The sequence below is a fragment of the Camellia sinensis genome, chromosome 4, assembly GCF_055761805.1.
Source record: "Camellia sinensis isolate YWXY chromosome 4, ASM5576180v1, whole genome shotgun sequence".
NCBI classification, from domain to species: Eukaryota; Viridiplantae; Streptophyta; class Magnoliopsida; order Ericales; family Theaceae; genus Camellia; species Camellia sinensis.
In genome coordinates, this window is record NC_138964.1 from 11,152,698 (window position 1) to 11,174,420 (window position 21,723).

A 21,723-nucleotide genomic window follows, 5' to 3' on the forward strand; every position below is an offset into this window, starting at 1 on the left:
TGGTTGGGGCTGGGTTTGTGCTGGTTGAGCGTTAACTGAGTCAGGGATGTCGGCTAGAAGATCTTCAGCGACAGGTTTCTTGCGACCTATCTCGGTGACAATTGCAGTCCTACAGCAGCGTTGGCATTGAGATGGTGGGATCAGATATGGAGCCGAGGTTGACGGTTGCTCTGCTGGATCAGAGGTCGATCCTTGATCTGGCCGAGATGATCAGGATGTTGGCAGAGTTGTGGCGGAAGGGGGAGAATTGCTTTTTTTCCTCTTTGAGACGTCGAGAAGCACCGACTTGTAGGTCGGGACAAAGTTCAGAAGCAAGGGAGCTCTCCGCTTGTGAACTGGCAGATCCAGTAGCTTCTTCAAGTCCTTGCTGGGGAAGAAGGACTTGCAAAAGCCATTTGGTAGTTGTGGAAGAACTGCAAAAAGAAGAGCACAGACATTAGAACTAAGTATTGAAAACTTTGAAAAAAAAAGGCAAGGAAATGTGACACTTGGCTCTTACCATTTCCTTCCCTGAAAGCTGTTCGGCTTAGGGGATAAATGTGGAGGTCATCGTTTGGTTGAAATTCCCAGTTGCCCGAGACGATGAACTAATCATCTCCAGTACCCTTGTTTGAGTCTGGGAGGTCGGTAATAAGCTTGTACTCGATGGACCTTGGTTTGAGGTAATAGACATAGCCTTTTTCTAACTTAAGGCCGTACATGGTATAGCAGTATTGAATATCGGCTAAGGTTACCCTAGCTTTTTCTCGGCGTGCTAAGGCAATTATACCATTTATAACTCGGTAAGAGTTGATGGCAAGCTGCATCGGGTTTAATTTGTAATAGTGGAGGACTTCTCCAAAAAGGGTATCAAGTGGAAACCTAAGTCTACACTCGATAAAGGCCACTACTGGGAAAGGCATGAGGTCCTCGTCGGGCATAATGGAATCTTCCTCCCCTGCCAACCTGAGGTGGACATTGGCAGGAATAGAAAACTCCTGCCTAAAGTACTCTAACTTAGTTGGGGTGTCTACTCTATGCTTCCACATACCCATGACGTTGGCTTAATTGGAGGAGTTGGATTTCAGAAGAAAGTGTTTTGGAAGGGTTTTAGGGACCTCGACTAAAACCTAAAAATGCACTATGGTAAGAGTTTGTATGGATCTAAAGGGAATTCGTGTTAGTTTTTCCTAAGGTTCGTAAGTTCTATAGACAAATCCCAATCCCGGGTCTAGGAAAGTGAAGATTGGAGGCAAGAATCTGGAGAAAACACAGAAAAGAGAAACAAGGGCAATGATTTAGAGTCAAGAACAGTGATAAACTACCAAGAACAGTGGCATAAGTGAACAAATGGGTGAACAGTGTGTATTCAAGAAACGAACTGGGCAAAAGCGAAATCATAAAAGAAACATGCTCAGATACATGATTCACAATCAAGAACTTAAACAAAATAGCAATGGCGACGAGTAATGAAAGCTTTTTGAAGAGAAACACAGACTGATAAATGAGGAATAAGTAACTCACCGAAGAAAAATGAAGCCGACGTTGAGTTTGCCGAAGTCAGATGACAACAGCAAAACAACAGAGCAGTGAAAACTTCGCCGGAGGGGAAGACTGGAAGCGATCACAAAGCTTGCGAGCTTGAGACAATGGCGGATTTGAGAAAGTAAGAGAGAGAGAGGGTTTTCTCGCAAAAGTAATGATGAAGAGGTGAGAAGACGAGGAGAGAGGGAGGAAGTTTTGTCAAAAACGCAAAGAGGCGGAAAAACGCGATTGATGTGCCTCAAACAATGTGTTTATCAGACGGCGCACGCAGGCGCAAGGCGACTTAATGGCGCGTATCGGACACGGTCTAGTGGGGAAGGGATGCATAGCAAAAACGGTTGGATTACAATGCGTGATAGCTAATACACGTGTTGAAACTCTTGGAGTTCTCAATATAATGAAGCAGAAACCTCGACTAATTGGATGATCTCGGCTTAAATGAACTTGGTTGTTGGTTCCAGAGCATTGATGAAAGCAGACTGTAGGTCTTGATCGTATTAAAACGATAAAGTTATGACTTCGGCAATGAATGATAAAGCGAGATTAGCCGGCATACTAAATGGAAAGAATGATATAGGTTCCATCACCTCAGGATGCCGAGGTAATAGAACCTTGGGGGCAGTTGTGGGGACATAATTTTTGAATGACAACACGTAGCCGAAGTGTCACCGAAGTGCCAGCCGAGGTGCCATGTGTCTTGGTCATGACACCGAGATGATCTCGGCTAGGCCGAGGTTATCTGCGAAGAAACCGGAATCCGGGATAAGCGGATAAAGGACGAGAGTCCTAGAATGGGAGATGATTTCAGTTTGGGTAAAGATAAGACTCTTAGAGAGTTTATCCTAATTCTACTGGGAGTCCAAGATTAGCAGTAATCCTAAGTCCACTAAAATTAGGCTTCTATTGGGACTATGATTGTATTGGCTATAAAAGGGAGGCGTCCCCATGGGTCTAAGGTACGCTTTTTGTATTCTAAATAAGTGAATTAAGCACTTTTTCTATCTTTAAGAGATAACTAACTTGATCATCGGAGTGCCCCCGGGTAGACGAACCACCGCCGGAATCTCTTCTTTCTGTTGCAGGTCATTCAGGCGCCATCTATTCTGCCAGTGCTCTCCAGTTGAATACTAAGTTGGCAGTGTAGTCAGAAATTCACTCACACACATACCACTCATTACTGCTGCACTCGGCGGAGACTGGGATTCCGCCAAACGATGCTTCGACGAAGATGAATCTGCACTCACTGCCAAGATCAATCATTACAAGGAGACCGCACTCCACATAGCAATTGTGAGTGGAAGGTCAATCGAATTTGTGGAGAAGTTGGTGGATTTGATGCCGCCAGAGGCGCTGGCACTGCGTAACTATCGTGGTTACACTGCCCTTAACTGTGCTGCACTATATGGAAACACCAAGGCTGCGGTTATCCTGGTGGAGAAACACCCTACCTCCTTATATATTCGTGACAATCAGAATTGGTTACCGCTCCACTATGCAGCTAATAATGGACATAAGGACTCCCTTTTGTATTTATTGAGTGTCACAAAGGAGGATGATCCAGTGTCCAAAACAAAGGAGGATGATCCAGTGTCCAAGCCATTAGCATATCCTTCTGGTGCTCTGCTTCTCTTATACGTAGTATATTCCGAATTTTATGGTGAGTCACATCTAATTACTTTGCTTATTGCCCAATTAATACAAAATTGCCTAATCAAAAAGTAGTCACGAGAATGACAATGTTCAAATATTATAATCAAACATCATCTAAATATAATTTAGCCATCACAAACAAATCCATACAATGCTCAAACCTAGAGGTTGTTTTGGCAATAAGGTTAAATTAGTTGAAAATCTATTAAAAAAATCAAAAAGCTAAACAATCAACAAGTCAAAAATTATCCAGTAATCCTGGAGGGATTCAGATCCTCTAAAATGAGTACCTAATTTATAAGGTAATACAGTTGACTCTCTGACCTAAAAAAAGTTGACTCTTTTCTAATTTAATTCTTCTTCTTGAGAAATTTTTTAATTATCAGATTTATTTCATCTATTTATTTCTTTTTTATGTATATTAATACAATAAAAGTATGTCTATATATAAGACCCACTATATTTAAAACAACTTGAGACTTAGCATACAAGGATCCTTGGTGATGCAACATGGGGAAACAAAACACATAAGAGATGAAGTGCTTTGTCAACTAATTCGATGATATTTAGAATTTTTTCTTTTTTCTTTTTCTTTTTTTGACAAACAGATATAGCTTTGAATTTGGTTGGTCGCTATCCCGAATTAGCTACGTCAATAGTACACGATGATACATACGCCTTGAAAGCTATGGCTAGAAAGGCGTCATCATTCCCAAGTGGTATTCGCCTGAATCGTTGGCAACGATTAATCTATTCTTGTGAGTTTTTTTCTTGCACCCCTCTTATTCTTTCCACTTTTGCATGGGTTACCATTAGAGGATAAAATAGTACTGGCTATGTAATAATATTATTGTATATACCCTTTAAAGATGGTATGTCATGATACAAGTTATTTGTTATTTTAGTGTTTTTAGGGGGGTGGGGGAGCCATAGACCAAAAAAAAAAAAAAAACTTTATTAAAGAAACTTAGATTGGATAAATCAAAAAGAAGAAAACAAAAGGCTGAGTGACTAAACAAACTGCATCATGGCAAACTAAACATATCTTTTAATTGGGCTGGTACGTACATGGAAGCTAATCATGTGCATAGTCTTAGAATATTTAAATATTTTAAATTTCATGAAACAAGTTAAAATTCTTTCCAAATATTATATATTAATTTTGTTTTCAATGTTCTAAATTAATTTTATTTATATTATATGTTTTGAACCAAATGAATACAATCATGGCTGTATATGAATTTATTAAATTATTACCGTTGGTTTTGTAAAAGTTCTTCAATTTTATAATTATATACTTTACTGACGAATTGAAATTTCATTGATTTGTCTTAGATCAGTAAAATTTTGACAACTTTTTTTTAGAATTTTGTATTAATCATGGATCTTGATGAAACGATTCAAAAAATATAAATTTTATAAAAAACAGAAATCTATATCAAAAGTTATAGAAATTTTGAAATTTTCAAATGGGTTTAAAAAGTAATATAATTTTGTCACCATGTGTTTTGGATGACCTAGTGTAGTACCCCAAAAAAATTGACATCCGATAGATCTAGATTAACTCGTATACGTAATCTAAACCTCATTATTTCCAATTATTTACATACATAAACCACTACAAAAAATTACGGTATTAGAGACTAAAATTTAGGAATAAAATTATTTTTTAGAGACCAAATAATTTTGTTACAAAAAGCGTTGTCATTATATTTTTAGCAATAAAAATTAGACATTAGTGATAAATTATTATCCTTTTGGGATCAAATTTTTTTTCTCAAAAAGTAAACCATTTTGAGATCAAATTATTTTGTCCTTAAAAGTCTATTTATTAGTGGTATTTTCAAAATTTTGTTGCTAAAAGCCATGTTTTTGACTTTCTGGAACAACTATTTAGCGACTATCCTCATAACAATGGAAATTAATCCTTAAATGTCTTTTGTAACAAAATTTTCACTTTTAGAAACCAAAACATTTGGTATCTAAAACCCTTATATATTGTAATGAACATTGAGTATTATACATTCATACTAAATTCCCATCTTTCTCTTAGTAATATTCAACATGAGATTTAACAAAAGAGTGACCACACGTATTAATATTTTCATCATCCCTAAGATATGAATTTATAGCATGTGATAATAATAAGTTAAAACAATCTAAATACAAATTAATGCCTTAATGGCTACAAGTTCCAAGGTTTTTCTCGGTTACAACAAAGTGATTTTCAAACACATACATAAATAGCCATTGGCTTGCAAAACAAAAAAAAATAAAAATAAAGCAAATAAACAATTGAGCCTTGTGCTCCAAAAAGATCATTCACGCCTTCACTTCGGCGGAAGTACACCACAATCACTTGAAAAATAGTTTCCACTGAGAAACGAGCATAAAGCCTAGCATAGGTAATCTAAATAAAGTGCATACAGTTTAATAATATCATGAGGTGCTCTGCATATGAGATATGCATATGAGATGCCAATGCCAAAATCATAGGTCTTCTCATTTTGAAATTCTCATGCCATGCATTTGTTCAAAAACAACCAATTCAATCATCCATTTGACAGAACAAAGGGTGGTAAATACGATACTAGTAATCCCTAAGCTGGTATATACAAGTAGGCATAACTAGCACTACCATTCTCTACTTTGTCGGCTCCTAATCGGAAGGCATGTGGTACCTACTCCGAGCATGTTTTCGGTCTTTCACCCTGGACACTCAGGCCAACTTAAACAATACAAATCTATACCTCCTATCTGGACTTACCAAACGTATTTATCTCATAACTCAACACATTTCAAGTATTCTCAATGAATCAATTTGAAAATCAATTTCTCAAATCCAATGCAATGATTAAATCAGGAAATTATGCAATATTCAATGCCACGCATGAATTTGCAAATATTTCAATTTTACTTAATTCATATGCAATTTCTACAACAATCAATACAACTATTTACCAATTGCCAAAAAAATTATCTCTATGCAAAATATAAAATTTCAAGAGACAAATATAACTCGTAATCTCATATTTTCATTAATTTCAACATAGAAGTAACAATTACATGTTCAGTCTTGTCTTTCCCAACTAAATCAATAATCATCATATTCTTCCAAAAATTTCATCAATCTTCCATTTTTGTTCATACTCAAGAATTCACTAAGAATTTTTATAATCCAAAAAATAACATATGTTTCTTTCAACAATTCTCAATACCTCAACATGATAAATATTTTTCATCTTAAGAGTTCAATATTTTCAAATTAAACAATTTCCAAAGGGAACCTCAATGGTTTCCAATATTCCCAGCATCATTCTCCGCAATCTCATCACTTTGAACATTCACATTCAAGTTCTCTTTTGTTTAAATAAACATATGTTTTTAACACTAATAAGTTTTTCACAAATTTAGCCAAAAAACAAAATCTTAACGGTTTAAATTTCTAGGATTTTACTAAAATTGGGAAATTTCTCATTTTAAAAAATACATTTATCAAAATCTATGAGTCGTTCAAATCACACTTAACTAATAAGAGAATTAAAAAAAAAAAAAAAAAAAAAAAAGAGTTGAGAACTTTCCTCTTTTATGCATTTAATATACCATTAATAAATTTTAAACATCACACTATCAAAATAATACATAATCAGGCTAAAACACATACATAATATTTAGAAAATTCCTACCTCAGCTTAGACAAGAAAATGAATGAAAATCTTAAAATTCGACATTGTCAGATTTCGATCTCCACCGGACAAAACGCTCCTCTCGAGATGCTTATCAATTTAGCCTTAAGAACTGTAGACAAAAAGTCTATTGATTTTGCTACACCAAGAAAAGAAAATGAGGGTTTGCAGTGATGTTTAGGGAGAAATGAGAGAAAATGAGTGTTGAGAGAGAGAGAGAATGAATCTAGAGTGAGAGGAATGATTATTCAGTATTTTCGGAATATTGTCACGTAGTACTCTATAAGGTTTTGATTGGTAGAGAATAATAGGAGCCTTCAATTTATGTTAGGAATGAAAAAATAACATAAGAACTAACTAATTGATAATTAGATTAAAATATAATCGTGTGGGGTTCCATAAGTATTGCATAATTTTCGGGGGAAGGGAGAGAGAGAGAGAGCCTAATGGCAGCTCTAGGAACCGGAAAGAAAAGAAGGGCAATGGGGATGGACAACCCGACGTGGGTTTGTCCATATATTTATTTATTTATTTATTTTCAAATTAATATAAATATCTATCTATACTTATACATTTATATACATAAATTAAAAGTCTGTTCTATCTATACATATACATTTATATATATCAATTAAAAGTATGTTTTAACATTATTATTATATTTTATAACTTAAATAACAAAAATGATATAATATTTTTTTCAATGTAAAATATATTTCGTTTGATGGTTCATATTATAAATATTCGTAACTCTCTCAAGATTATAAAACTAATAATAGTAATCGGTAGTGCTATATGCACCAATCAGTAAACCAACTAGTGTATTAACATATATTATGACATTATCACCGACCCCACCCATTATACAAATTATAAATATATAAAATCTCTAAAATTATACCACATTATTTGTTAGTACACTAATTAGAATACCAATTGGTGCATATAACATTATTCAATAATAATAACAACAATAATAACAATACATGATTACAAATGGGTCGTGATTTAATCAATTGGGTCCAAAATAAATGAAATTTAATAATTTAGAATAAATTTTCAACTAAGATTGGAGAATAAAATAATTTAACTCAAGGTGATCCACACCATTAACAAATTAAATATGAACTAAAATAATATAATATGGGCTGATCAAATAAGTCTCAAAACTTAAATTTATATCTTATTTAATACTCAAGATCCAAGAATAATTAAGACTCAAAAAAAACAAAAAATTGCCAAGCGAGCCTTACGAAATCAAAATCAAGAAATAATATAATTTGTTTTCACCAATTTAAATAGAATGATCCATGATACTACAACAATAATAATAAGGGCAAAATTGAATTTAATTCAACTCGTTACACCTAGACTAATAAAAAAAAATTGTGTTACCCTTATCCTTCTAAAAATATTATTAAGGATCTTAAAATAAAGGATAGGGCTCCTCTCCACTGGAGAGGAGTGTTGGGCATTGGTGGGTCTTGATTCGGGTCCATATTGATAATTCAAACTGTTCAATATATAGAACCCATCGAGTACATTATTCTTACAAAAAATCACATTGATTGGATATCGATAACTACTTGATCAGATCACATTTTCAAAAAAAAAAATTCAAATAAAATTTTCGAAGTAAGTAAATTGCGATAGAAATGCAATCAGATCAAGTGATTATCGATATCTAATCAATGTCATTTTTTATACACATTAAACAATTTAAATTATCAACATATTAAGGCCCACTAACACCTAACACTCTCTCCAGTAACTGGAGAGGAGCCATGTCCTAAAATAAAAACCCCATATTTATATTGAATCCTTCAGATTTATTTTATTACTATTTTCACTTATGTCTCCTTCCTACCCTACCTATATATATATATATATATAGAGAGAGAGAGAGAGAGAGAGAGAGAAAATGGCCTTTTTAATTACAAGGCTTGTTGGAGGTCTGAACCCTCAAACTGAATTTTATGATTTTTTAATTTTTTAAATAATAAAAAACATCCTATTGGTTAAATTCTTATTTAATCATAATAATAAAACTCTAATTATTCCATAAATTACAATTTTTAAAAGGAAAGTATATTCAACTATTTCAAAATTTAAATTTATATGCCACTATATGGAAGCAATTCACTAAAATCTATTTATTTTTTATTTTTAAAAAAAGTCTACTGGTTAATTCTAATTTAACCATAACAATTAAACTCTAATGATTCCATAAATTACGACTTCTAAAAAAAAGTATGCTCAATTATTTTAAAATTTAAATTTTTGTGCCACTAATATGGAAACAATTCACTAAAATCTAATTATAATCATAAAAAAACTATAATTATTTCATAATTTATGATTTTTAAATATATATATATATATATATATTTCAAGATTTAAAATTATTTGTCATTAAATATGATAAACAATTTAACAAAATCTAAAATTTATAAAAACGTTTTAAATGGTCACGTTATCTATGTTATAACTAATATAAAAATCTCTTTTAAAATTTATAATAATGCTCCTTCAAAATTTAATATAGTAAGCCTTTAAAATTATATTTTTTTTTATTTATTTCCAAACTCACATACTAAGTTTCTTGATTAATTTTTATTTATTATTAAAAAAAATTAAAAAAATCTATTGGGTAACACTTTCTGAACAATAAAAATATAACTATCTAACGATTTATGAAATGTAAAAAGAAAGTATGCTAACCCATTTCAAATTTCAAAAGTGTGCCATATAACTATTAAAAAAAAAAATCTAATTTTCTGATAATTTATGATTTTTAAAAAGAAAGAAGACTAAATCAATTTTAAAAATTTAAAATTGTGTATCACAAATTATGAGAAGTAATTCACATCTCCCATAAATCTTCTCTCTTGCACTTATTGGATTTGAGTTAAATTAGAGTCGGTGTTCATCAAGTGTTGTAACTATTAGTGATGGAGCAATTGTGAAAAATTCAATTGATAAATTTTTTTCATTGTAAGTTTATACTTTTTTATAAAGATCAAATCTTTAGCCTCTCACATCCTTAATTCTGTTATGCATCTAATAATTATGTTAATTTCTAAAAATTTATTGCATGCTTATTTAATCTAAGTGTATTTTATAAAATAAATCTCCAATCTCTTCGGTTGAGATTCAACGGTTTAAAATATTTATTTATTAAGTACATAAATATGGATGACTTAGGCTATTGAGAAAATGTGCATATTTACTAACAAATTTTCAATGTAAGTTTCTTCTTCTTTTGGATGATGCATATGGTTATAATATTACTTATGCATTTATGTTTTGTAATTTTCATGATTTCATATTTCAAAATTTTTAGAAGGTTTGCTTTTAATTTTCAAATTTTATAGTTGGTGTACTTTTTCTTAAATAATGTTATACTTATTCTATTTTTATATTATATTATATTATATTATATTGTGTGACTAAGTTTATTTGGTTATAATTTTAAATTATAATTTATTTGATATTTTTATAGCTTATTTGGCTAAAAAATAGAGGTTTTTTAAATTACAATTTATAACTTTTTTTTTTAAAACTTATTTGAAATCCTTAAATACATATGAATATAACAGTCTCATATCTATGATAAGCAAAATCACTTTCTATCTACCTCCCTCCCTCTCTCTCTCTCTCTAAAAACCTCCACCCCCGGGCCTCATTTTTGGCCGGCCGACCGCCGCCTTTGGCTATGGTGGTCGGCTGGCCCAGCTCTCTTTTGTGTTTGTGTGCTGGTTTTTTCTTTTAATAAACTTGATTCCCACAATGTCTTTCCACTTTGTTGTCCTTTTTTGTTTCTTTAGGGGGTGCTTGGGGTTGTTTGTTTTGTTTCATCAGGGGATATATGTTTTAGACTTCTCCAGTCAGGAGACCTTTTTTCTCTCTCTAAAGACCTCCTTCCCAGGCCTCATTTTGGGCCGGTCAGCCGCCGCCATAGCCAAAGGATGTTCCCAGGGGTGTTTCGGTGAACGTTATGGATGTTAACTGGGTCGGCAAAGAGGATGATTCAGATCTGGCTAGGATGTTCATTCGAGCGCTTCTTTGCCGATGGAAGTTTGAGGGGTGTTCTCCGTTCAGATCTATGGAGGTGTTTCGGTGCTTTGGTCAGGGGGACGCATTAGTGTCGAAGATGATCCAGATTTGTGCAGGATTTCATTCGAATGCTGCTATGCGTATGGGAGTTTGAGGGGTGAACTCCGTCCAGATGTGTGGTGGTGGCTCAGAAGTTGTTTTGATTAAGAGGAGGTTGGCGTTGGGTTGACAATATAGGAGCGGTGGATTAGTTTCAGCTGTGGGTGTGTTTTCGGTGTTTGGGATGAAAAAGAAGCCGTTTCGACCATAGGAGTGGAGGTGACAGTTGGTTTTGTTCAGCTATGGTAGTGGGTCTTGCTTCCATCAGTATGTCTGGCTTTGGCCAAGGTAGCTTCGGCCATGGTTGTTTTCGGATTGAGTTATTTCAAGCACAACTACCAGCAGGTTGGTGTTGGACCGGCATACATAGAGGTTGCTCAGAATGCTTACCATGGAGCGTGGAGAGTGTGGGGGAGAAGAAAGGTGATAAGGTAGACTATAGCAGTGAGATATAGCAGGGTTCTTGACCGTAGCAGTGAGATGTGGCAGGTATGGGAAATTGCAACGATGGTGTGGTTGAGCATGCTACTAAAGTGGCAGAGGTGTGGAGCTGTCAAGCGTGGGTCTTGGAATTGGTGGTGTGGGCTGTTGAAAAGACTTAGTTTGGGTGGTGTGGGCATTGGGAGTGCAGCAACATAGGTGAATAAAATTTTTTGGTTGAATAGTAGTGTGGTTTGTTAAAAAGAGGAGTGCAGCTGCTTGGGTGTTGAACAGAAAATTTTAGTTTGTTGAAAAGAGGAATGCAGAAGCAGCTTGGGTGTTTTGGTTTTTGGTTTTGGGTTGTGTGGGTTGATTTTGTGGAGATTCATGTATTTTATTTTCTAGTTAAGTCCTTCTTAAATCTTTTTTGTTTAAAAAAAAATAAAAAAATCGTGAGGCCAAGGGGTTGGTTGTATGGATGCGAGTAGCAGTAGTAGGGGTATTTTATACTTTCTGAATCTCTCTCGATGCATGTCGTCTTCCTGTACCTTTAATTTCATATTTTTAATGAAAATTTTCTTTGTTGATAAAAAAAAAGAAAAAAAAACAGTCTCATATCTTTCGTCTTAGTAATAACTTTTGAGGCATTATGTATATTTACAGAATAAAAATGTTATATAGATTATCAAAAGTTACATTGCACCAAACAAATTTACAACATATTTTAAATTAATAATTTAAAATTTTACTTATAATTTATAACCATTTTATGGGTCATGCCAAATATTAAACAAAATTTTAAAAAAACAAAGTGCATTTAGTTTAAGGCCTAAGTTACATAAGCTTAATAATGACTATGAACATGGTGCACTAACATGTGGATAGTTTTCCTAAATAAATATTTGCCAAAATTTTCACTACAAGAATTAGCACTTTTGCCGACTAAATTTTTGGTCGACAAAAGTCCATTTTTAGTCAACAAAAGTTATCCGCGAATAATTTTTTTGGTCGTCACTTTGGTCGCCAATTGAGGGTCATGGAAAGTAATTAGCGACTAAAAAAATTTTTAGTCTGTAAAAAGTTATATTTGCCGACTAAGTTTGTAGTCGCTAAATATATAATTACTGCGACTAATCCATTTAGTAGTTATAACACTTTAGACGAGAAAAATTATATTTTCCCGACCAAACATGTTAGTCGCTAATTCGCACATTCAACAACCAAAAAGTTTGGTCGGCAATTGTAATTCATTTTCCACGACAAAAAACTTTGGTCGACAATTGTGACTCATTTTGGCGGCCAAAAAATGTGGTCGCCAATTGTCACATTCCACGACCAAGAACTTTGGTCAGCAATACATTCCGCGACCAACAAATTTGGTCTGCAAATAACACATTCCACGACCAAAAAGTTTGGTTGGCAATTGTGGCCCGTTTTGGCGACCAAAAATTTTGGTTGTCAATTGTCACATTCTGCGACCAAAAAGTTTGGTCGCCAATTGTCACATTCCTCCACCACCAAACATGTTAGTCGCAAAAAAGAATGTTTACGCAACTAAAACTTTAGTCGGCAATTGACCTATTAACGACAAAATCCTTTGGTTGCCAAAATTAATGATTTTAAGGACTAATTATTTAGTCGCCAAATGTACCCTCTCGCCTACCTTATTTAGTTGGGAAAAATATTAGTTATCTTTCCCGACTAATCAATTGGTCACCAAAACCAAAAAAACAAATTCAAAATTTGGTCGCCAACATCCAACAAAATAAACCTGTAATTCATAATAATTCATCCAATCCATTCAATATAATATGTAATTTGCAAGAATCATTCAAATCAACTGAATTATAAACATTCGACAAAATACATAAATCATCCAATCTTGAACCTGTTTAATGCAAGTCATCAACTATTATAAGTTTTCATCCACAAGTAATTTCAAACTACATATTCCTCCAATTAAAAATCCACTTGTAATCTATATAATCATCCAAGTCACATCCATCTAACATAACAATTTAAAACATAACAATTACTTGTTATTATGTTTTAAATTGTTATCCATGCGCATCTATCAAAAAATATACACACTAGTAATCTACCCAAATATTTTCCATACACATCCATCCAAAAATATAACTACTAGTCTATCTAAAAATATAACTACTAGTCCACCCAAATCTTTTCCATACATACATCTATCCAAAAATATATATTCCTTCCAAAAGTGCTTATACTACCAATTAGTCCTGTACAATTTAGCTTTGTGCACGAGATCATCCATCTGTACCAAAGAAAATGAGAAATAATGTCAGGCAAATTTTTGTTGAAAATATTTGCACATCACTTTATTGTAAAGTTGGACAAAAAATGAAAAAATTTCAGTGGAAAGTAAATGAAACATTAACAAATTAAATGACTAGCAATACCATTTTGTAAATAAAACATCATTCATATGTATATATCAATTCTAACTATTGTTCAACTTTACAATAGTTAAACATCATTAACATCATCTTCTAACCTGTTACAGGTGTTCATAACAATGACGGCCGTTACAATTGTGCAATTGAATCACATTGCCAAAGCAGCTGTAATGGGTAGCAATATTATGTAATGGTGTTACATAACAGTTTCAGCCCATTTTTAAAACCTTGCTCCCCTTTATCCTGCCATCTCCTTTCATCTCACCTAGACCCGTTACAATACTCACTTTGCTCACCCACCACCCCTGTAATCCTTTTTCACTTCCACAACCATCTCCTGTCAACCCCTCTCCCCAACTTAGCCCACCCCGTCTCCCCTCACCCACTAGCCTTGCCATTCCCTCACCACTCACCCACCATTCTATACAAACCCAATAGCACCCACTACCATCACACATTCTAGTCCTAAAAATCAATTCCAGTACCGAAAATACGTCTTCCAATTTGAATAACTCCAGTGTATTGTTTCCTAAAACTTGGTCATTTATATATACAATGTTATATGTGTATAATATGATTAAATTATAAATTAAGATATAACTTACAAAATAAATTATAATGTTAGGGTGTATAGGCTAATAATTTATTTGGTTAACATGTAATTAGAATAAAAAAATATATATTATATATAACAGAAGAGAGAGAATGAGAAGAAAGTAGATAGGTATTAAGATTACGGAGTTAGTGTTGCAATTTAGTCTAAAAGCACATGAGGAGTCTATGGTATTTTTAATTGACAGGTAGTCAAGTGCTCCAAGGCCAAACCCTTAAGGGATAAAGAGGATTTTCCCTTAAATTAAAATCATGTTTGATAGCTGATTTACCAAGTGCTATAGTCTACATTTCTATGAGATAGTAGAGAAGAAGCTTGTTTATCTATGACGTAAAAATAAAAACAAACCCTTACCATATCTCAAATCTATTGAAAACATATTATTAAATGCAACCTTGAAGGAGGTGCCTGTAAGGGTCTCCTACAAAAGAAAGTTCGATAGAATTTTCCAAAGTGGTAGGGAATGAGAAGCCATTTCAATGTTTAGATACTACAGCAAAAATATTGAATAAAGCTTTACAGTAAACAAGCTTCTAGTTGTAACAGAAGTCCCAAGAACCTAACGCTATAGACACCGACTAGTTTGCCTTCAATATTTTTAAGATCTGATGCAAATCTGATGAAATTCGGTCCATGTAATTTCTAAAGCTAAAAGATTTCAATTAACTAGCTAAATTATAAGCAACTCTAAAAATATAATCATGAAAATTAGGGATACTAGTCTTTACTAGTAATTCAGTAGATTGTGGGTTTCTTTCTTTCCATAACATCATCCTAAAATTATATGAGTCAACTTAATGTTCCATTCATCAAAGCCACAAATAGAAGGTTTCATAAACGCCATACCACTAGGAAACCAAGAACACCCAACAAGGAAAAAACTTGACAGGGCTAAAAAATCTAAGGCAAACCAATATAAATATCACGTTTTATCTAACAAAGACTCTTCACTTGCATCAACAGACTCTTCACCTCTCTCGCCTGCTTCAACCCTAGTCCTATCGACACACCGCTTGGTCCCACAAGTTTCTTTAATCTAGTCAGAGGTAACCGTGATGATTTTCGGGATGTTTGGGGTTTTTTAGTTTATATTGCCCCCCAAAGGCCCGTTTTTGCCTTTTTCCTCACATTTTTTTGTCTAACTCTTTAACCAGGCATCCGATCAATGCGCCACTTCCTCTCACACATTTTTTTAATGTAGGCCGAGGTGCCTATTATGATATCAAGGCTGTTTCGGTGCTGTTTCCAATGTTTGGCCCCAAATGGGCTGTTTTCCCCTTTTTTGCCTCACAATTGGTTCTCTAATATTCTCATAACACGTTTGCTTGCCTTGACTTTGAACACAAATATAATGCAATTTGGTTAACACACTTACCCATTACCATGAGTAGCTATGGTGGGGACTTCGATGGATTGAGCATTTCCAAAACTTGCGCCACCATGCCTTGAAGTCAAAAAATCTGCCCCTGCATCTCTTGATGTTGTCTTGCATTCTTTGCAGCTTTTATTTGTTGGTCCTCTTCCTTTTTTTGATGCTCCTCACGGTCACTCTGCTGCTCCGCACGTAGTATCTCCAACTCGGATGTAAGCCTTTTAGTGCTCCTCACGTGCTTGTGATGCCGCATTCAACCCAGAATCACAGGACGAGGGCTTTGGTCCGACCCCAAAACCTCTCAAGTATCCCTTCTTCTTCCCAAGAACCACTCTTGATATATCCTCTTGTGTCATGAGCGTTCCAGACTCGATAGACTCATCCCGCACCATCGTCATTTGCTCCTGTAATTGTGACACTGGAATATTGTTAATATAAATCAAACACAGTAGTTAGTATAAGTGTCCAAATGATTGGAATACTTGCATGTAGAGCACCGCATATAGGATCAATCCATTCTTTTGTCTTCTTGTGCTGATGAGTGTCCTTGTAGAAATCGCAAATATCTGGCAAGAAGCTACCATTTTCCTTCACCTGTGATATGCCAAACACTGAGATCAACACTCCTTCATTAATATGATAACATATGAAATAAGTGTGGATAAAGTTAATAAAATCAATGACACACATCTCACCTCAATGCTCATCGCCGCCGGAAAAGATCGCGACCCACTACTGTGATTGTAGGGTAGCTTGCTCCTATTAAGTTTCCCGGTGTTGTAGCGACGCTACATAATCCATATTGTAAGGGTTTGTTACATATATAGTTAAACAATGATAACAGTACTAACTAATAACTAAATGATAACATACCTTACAGTCTTTATATAACACATAACACTTCCTTTCCACAACTTGATGGGATAGTGAATTCTCCTTGTAATTCTCTCCAATCTCAAATTTATCCTACAATCAATACAAACCAAATAAGTAACTTAACTGATGTAATGTCAAAAGCTGAAAATTTGTCAAGAGTGAGAAAACCTTAAAATGGTGTCATTATACTAGTTTAAATGAGGGAGAAGACTCCCTATAGTCTTGCCAAGATATATGATCCACCACTTTCATAGTTCAATATGTAAAGAAAGAATTTGTTGACCATATCATTTTAATGTTAAACGCAAGTTAATTGTCATGGCTTTGCTATATGGTGTAATACCTTTTGTGTGTGTGTATATATATGTATATATAGATATAGAAACCTATCTACTGACAAATAGATTTGATGACTTGTTTGTAGACTGGCTATCCAAAGGCTTGAAATTACAAAGAATGACTTGTGACACAGGATTGCAAAAACAAAATTTGGCTACCATCTGTGTTAGGCTAGAGGAAATGCTATTTTACAAGCTACCTTGGAGAGAAGGAAGCAAGCTTTTCATGAGCGTCGCTTTGCATTTGAACAAGATGCATATTGTTTTTTACCCATTACATATGGAAAAGATTTGTGTTTGTTTTTCCATTACTTGGTTTTTTTTATACTATTTTCTATCTCTGTTTTTTTACTCGATATGTTCAGCATTGGGCATGAACTTCAGGTCTGTCCCTTCTGTTAAATATGTTCATTTGTATGCCATTTTATGCCTTGGTTTTGTTTCACAGTTTTTCTAATAGTGAATTTTCTGATGCAATTGAAAATAATCCATAATAGGTAAGATGTTGAGTTACTTTTTCTAATAATATCTCTTCATAGAATCACATAGTAAAATGGCAATGATTTTCCCTGTCACCACTTTGCAGAATAACAGGTTACAAGAAGTTATTGATGCATGGAAAGACCTTTATTTTGTGTGTCTATGTGTGTGTGTGTGTGTGTGTGTGTGTGTGTGTGTGGGAGAGAGAGAGAGAGAGAGAGAGTTGTGAAATTCATGAATGAACTGCCTTTTATGAGATAAGTTAAAATTTGGGTCCTAGGAAACTGCATAGCACATTAGAGCCAATTTTAACCGGGAAGTGAGACGTTGCTTGATTGATAGATTAGAAGGAAGAAAATAGCCTCTGAGTATCATCTGCTATTTGAAGTGAAGGCCACTGTGCATATTTTGTTGATATGACAGAAAGTTGTAACTGTTAAAGATCCTAATTTTTTTCTGCCAAACTGGTGTGGATAGAGCTGGGCATGACAATTACTTGGTTCTGTTAGCTGGCTGGGGTTCTGTCAGCTGGCTGGGGTTCTGTCAGCTGGCCAGATGAGAGGCAGATGATAGTCTGTAACTTCACAAACAGATATCTACGAGAAGAATACTTCTTAGTAGTATTGTTACTAGGAAACAATAACAATTCTTAGTTTTTTTTTTCAGTCTAAACAATCAAAAAAGAGAACGAAAAAGGAAAAAAAAATAAAAGAATTGAATAGATTTATTAGGCAATGGGGAAAGTAAGAAGGCATGTAAAGAAAATTAAACTAGCCGAATATACCAAAATATCATATCTGCATAATGGAGTTTGCAATAATCACATAATGACTTTTATTAACTAATAATGTTTTCAAATAAATCAGTAGTGATCTCTATAGATGGACATTTTCCCCCTTAAATATACAAAACAAACAATTCAGGAAAAAAAATTAAAAAATCTAAGCACACATAATTAAAACCTGAAAAGAGGAAGCGAACTTGTGATGGATTTGTAATTTCCTTAAAGAGTGAAAACTTCACTGTTTTAGTTTCTAAATGGCAATATGAAAAAAATTGAAAAGCTTTTGCAATCCGACCGTGTATAACTGATCAAATAATTGGCAATCCAAAAATGAACCCCAGCCTTGCTGCCTTTATCATTTAAGGACTACCATAACCTTAATCAACTCATCAGCTAGAACCATAATGAAAAAAAAAAACAGAGGGACAGTTAATATGACTATTAAAAACAAAAATTAAATTAACTAATCCAGAATGAAAAAAAAAAAACACATATTGAGGAACAATTAATATGACTGTTAAGAGGGAAATTAACCCCAGAATGTTCTTTAACAATGCACCAAACTGTTATTCAATTTCAGCCAAGTGTGCTACTGACTATGAGTTTACCTTCAAGCTACAAAAGGGAAAAAGAAAAAAGACAACAAAGAGATGAGTTTGTCTTATTTTATTGGAAAACATTCATCCAATCAAAACCTTCTTCATGGGAGTTAAAGAACAGCTTCTCTAACGTATTAGCAGTAAGCTCTGTTATTTGGATTTTAAAGGCAATTTAATAGTGAATACATTTTTACATACTTGTATCCTAATTAGTTTTATGTATATTTTTGTATCTCAACAATAAATCTTTTTACATGGGAGAGTTAATCCAACAATAAAGGTAATTAGACTTTTTCAAGCTTTCATAACCAACAAAGTAAACAAAGAAAACAAATGAGCTCCTATATGCAAATTAAAACAGGACTGTTTCCATCATCCACACTATGAAAGTAATTGAATCATACCCAGACAGCTTGTACAACAGCCCCTTTTGTCGCTGGATTAGCAACAGTCCATCGATATTGCATATATGGATCAGCTCGTGCATTAGTTTCAGATGGAGATGGTGCAACAGTCTTAGATCTTGACAATGCATTACTTTCAGACGGAGATGGTGCAATAGTCTGAGATCCATCTGCTGCAACACCTTCAAGAGCAGGTGTAGGTATATTGGTCGGGGATGAGTATGGTTCAATCAATGCCCTCTTTGGTAAAGGAATACGGCACATCTTTTTCGCAGGAGCCATTATGTTACATTTTAACATAATCAAAGGCAAAGAGCACAATGAGCACATGGATAAGCACAAATTTTAAAATGCGTATAGACATATACATCAAGATTGATAATTAACAAACATTTACGTAAGAAATGAACATCCATGAAGCATCTTAATTTCATATATATCCATCTATGTAAATTTGCCAGTGATATTGACGACATAGATAACAAAAACTATAATAAAGTATTGACTTTCACAATTAATTGTTTTTGTAAACGCTATAATTCATAAAGTAGTTTAGGTGAAATCTATGATTTTAGTGACCTATGAATGTGTATGGTTCTAAACAAATGAAGAAACTTCATTCATAAACATCAATGCACCTTATGACTCCAAAAATAACACCCACAAGAAACTTCATTCGTAAACATCATTCATAAACATCAATTCATAAGTAAGAAGAATAAGTGAACAAAATACGCATGCGTGCATTTAAGTATGAAAAAATTTCTTTTCGGTGTATGTGGACATATGTTTGGATTAACTTGCAATTAAAACAAGAATTGATAAGTCAAGTTTTCTGGTACTAGAAATAGTGATAATTCAAGTTTTTGGGAACTCATTTCAGGGGACTGTCTGCTTCATTTCATTGAATGCTTTGGTCTATGCTGCTTGATCTGAAGAAAATGACACATGTTGAAGACATAATAATTCGAAAGGTTGATCACTATGATTCGAAATGGTGATCAACACTTCAACAAAGCATTCAAACCAAATGACCACTATGATTCGAAAGGTTTTCTCTGGAAGAACTGAACATTTCAAACCAAATGACCACCTATGCCATATAGCCTCATTGCAAACTGTTGATTATTTCATGACCTAGTCAGATTTAAATAATTCCTCTTATTTTCAGATGTATAATTAGGTCACAAAAGTAAGGTAATATGTAGGAATTGTTTCATTTGTTGACTAGGCAAGACAACAAGAATTGAGCCCCTCACATCAAAGTTGAGAGACCAACCAAATACCATTTGGCCTACAAGGCCAGCGAGTAGTGTAGCACCTAAGAACCTACTACAAAAAATAGCTATAGCTTTGGTCATCTGTGTGCATTGAACAACATAACATTAAATGTTTGTGCTGCTGTATCATTTATGTTGTTGATCTTTCCACTCTTACATAATTGAGAACTATTCCTCTTCATTTTAATGACTAAACATGGTTTTGAGCAAGCCTGAAATTGCTCTGAGTTGTGTAGAAGTACTTCTGGCTGTAGATATGTTCGTACCTATAAACCTGAGTTTGGAAATGTATTATGCCATTGATGAAGTATTTCACCAAGTTGTTTTTGGCTCTTGAAGCTGGCTTAGTGTTAAGCCATGAACAGAGCTGCTTATGCAGTAACCTCCTCACGCATCCCACCATGTATAACGTGTTTATTTTGGCTGGTTTGCTAGAAACTCTGGCGATTCAAGCTGAAATTGGAGTCCACCTGATACTTTCGCGGTGCTTATGAACTGAAAAGGGGGAAGTAAGGAGCTTTTGCCATTCTTATCTCTCACCTATAAGATCGCAAGATGGTGTTGCAATGACACTAGTCACTTCGAAAGCGAGAGGTCTAGCCATGTTTATCAAATTGCTGAGATAGATTGACCTTTGAATACCAATCAAGAACACATAAGGGAAACATTGTTTTTGAGAAGTCTTTAAGAGATAGGTGAAACCTCACAGGAAGAATTGAGTTCTAGAACTTGCACATACAAGTCTTGTTACACTGTTGAATGAAACCTCAAAATAATGGTGATCAACACTTCAACAAAGCATTCCCAGTTGGAGCCAAAAAAACACAATAACAACAGAATCCACAAATTACTTGAACCCTAGACACAATGGCAACTATTTTTTTACAGAACAAACAAGAATATACATATATATATATATATATACATATATATATATATATATATCAGTTTTCATTTTTTGCATTATCTGGTGAGTATGATTTTAGTCCATCCCTTCAAACATTCACTCAATAGGGTTTTAAAATTAGGGATTTTCAAAAAAATTGGTTTTGACAATTAGGAAAAACAAAGGAAAATAGAGAAATTGAGCGACAGAGAGAGAGAGGACCCATACCT

General features: G+C 34.0%; 2 protein-coding genes across 3 annotated transcripts in view; one reads left to right on the forward strand and one right to left on the reverse strand.

Moving 5' to 3' along the window:
* Positions 1-21,723, forward strand: part of LOC114314678 (uncharacterized) — a 160,233-nt gene that overhangs the window by 110,473 nt on the left and 28,037 nt on the right. The window contains exon 1 of one of the 2 annotated variants that reach the window (XR_014366017.1): positions 3,690-3,932. The exons of the other annotated variant lie outside the window; for it this stretch is intronic. The gene's annotated coding sequence lies outside the window, so the exon portion shown is untranslated. Of the gene's footprint in view, positions 1-3,689; positions 3,933-21,723 lie in introns of those variants that run through there. 2 annotated transcript variants of the gene reach the window in all.
* On the reverse strand, positions 16,049-16,677 carry LOC145788666 (uncharacterized). Its single transcript, XM_082924237.1, has 3 exons — positions 16,542-16,677; positions 16,333-16,440; positions 16,049-16,250 (listed from the first exon to the last, which is right to left on the reverse strand). Exons 1-3 carry the CDS (start codon positions 16,551-16,553, stop codon positions 16,068-16,070), a joined length of 303 nt encoding a protein of 100 aa, XP_082780363.1. The 5' UTR covers positions 16,554-16,677; the 3' UTR covers positions 16,049-16,067.

What these genes read in the sequence shown, in the direction of transcription:
- LOC145788666 (XM_082924237.1), bottom strand. An exon ending in CTATATGCGGTGCTCTACAT is followed by an intron (nt 16,251 to 16,332) that starts GCAAGTATTCCA and finishes TCACAATTACAG; the next exon opens with GAGCAAATGACGATGGTGCG.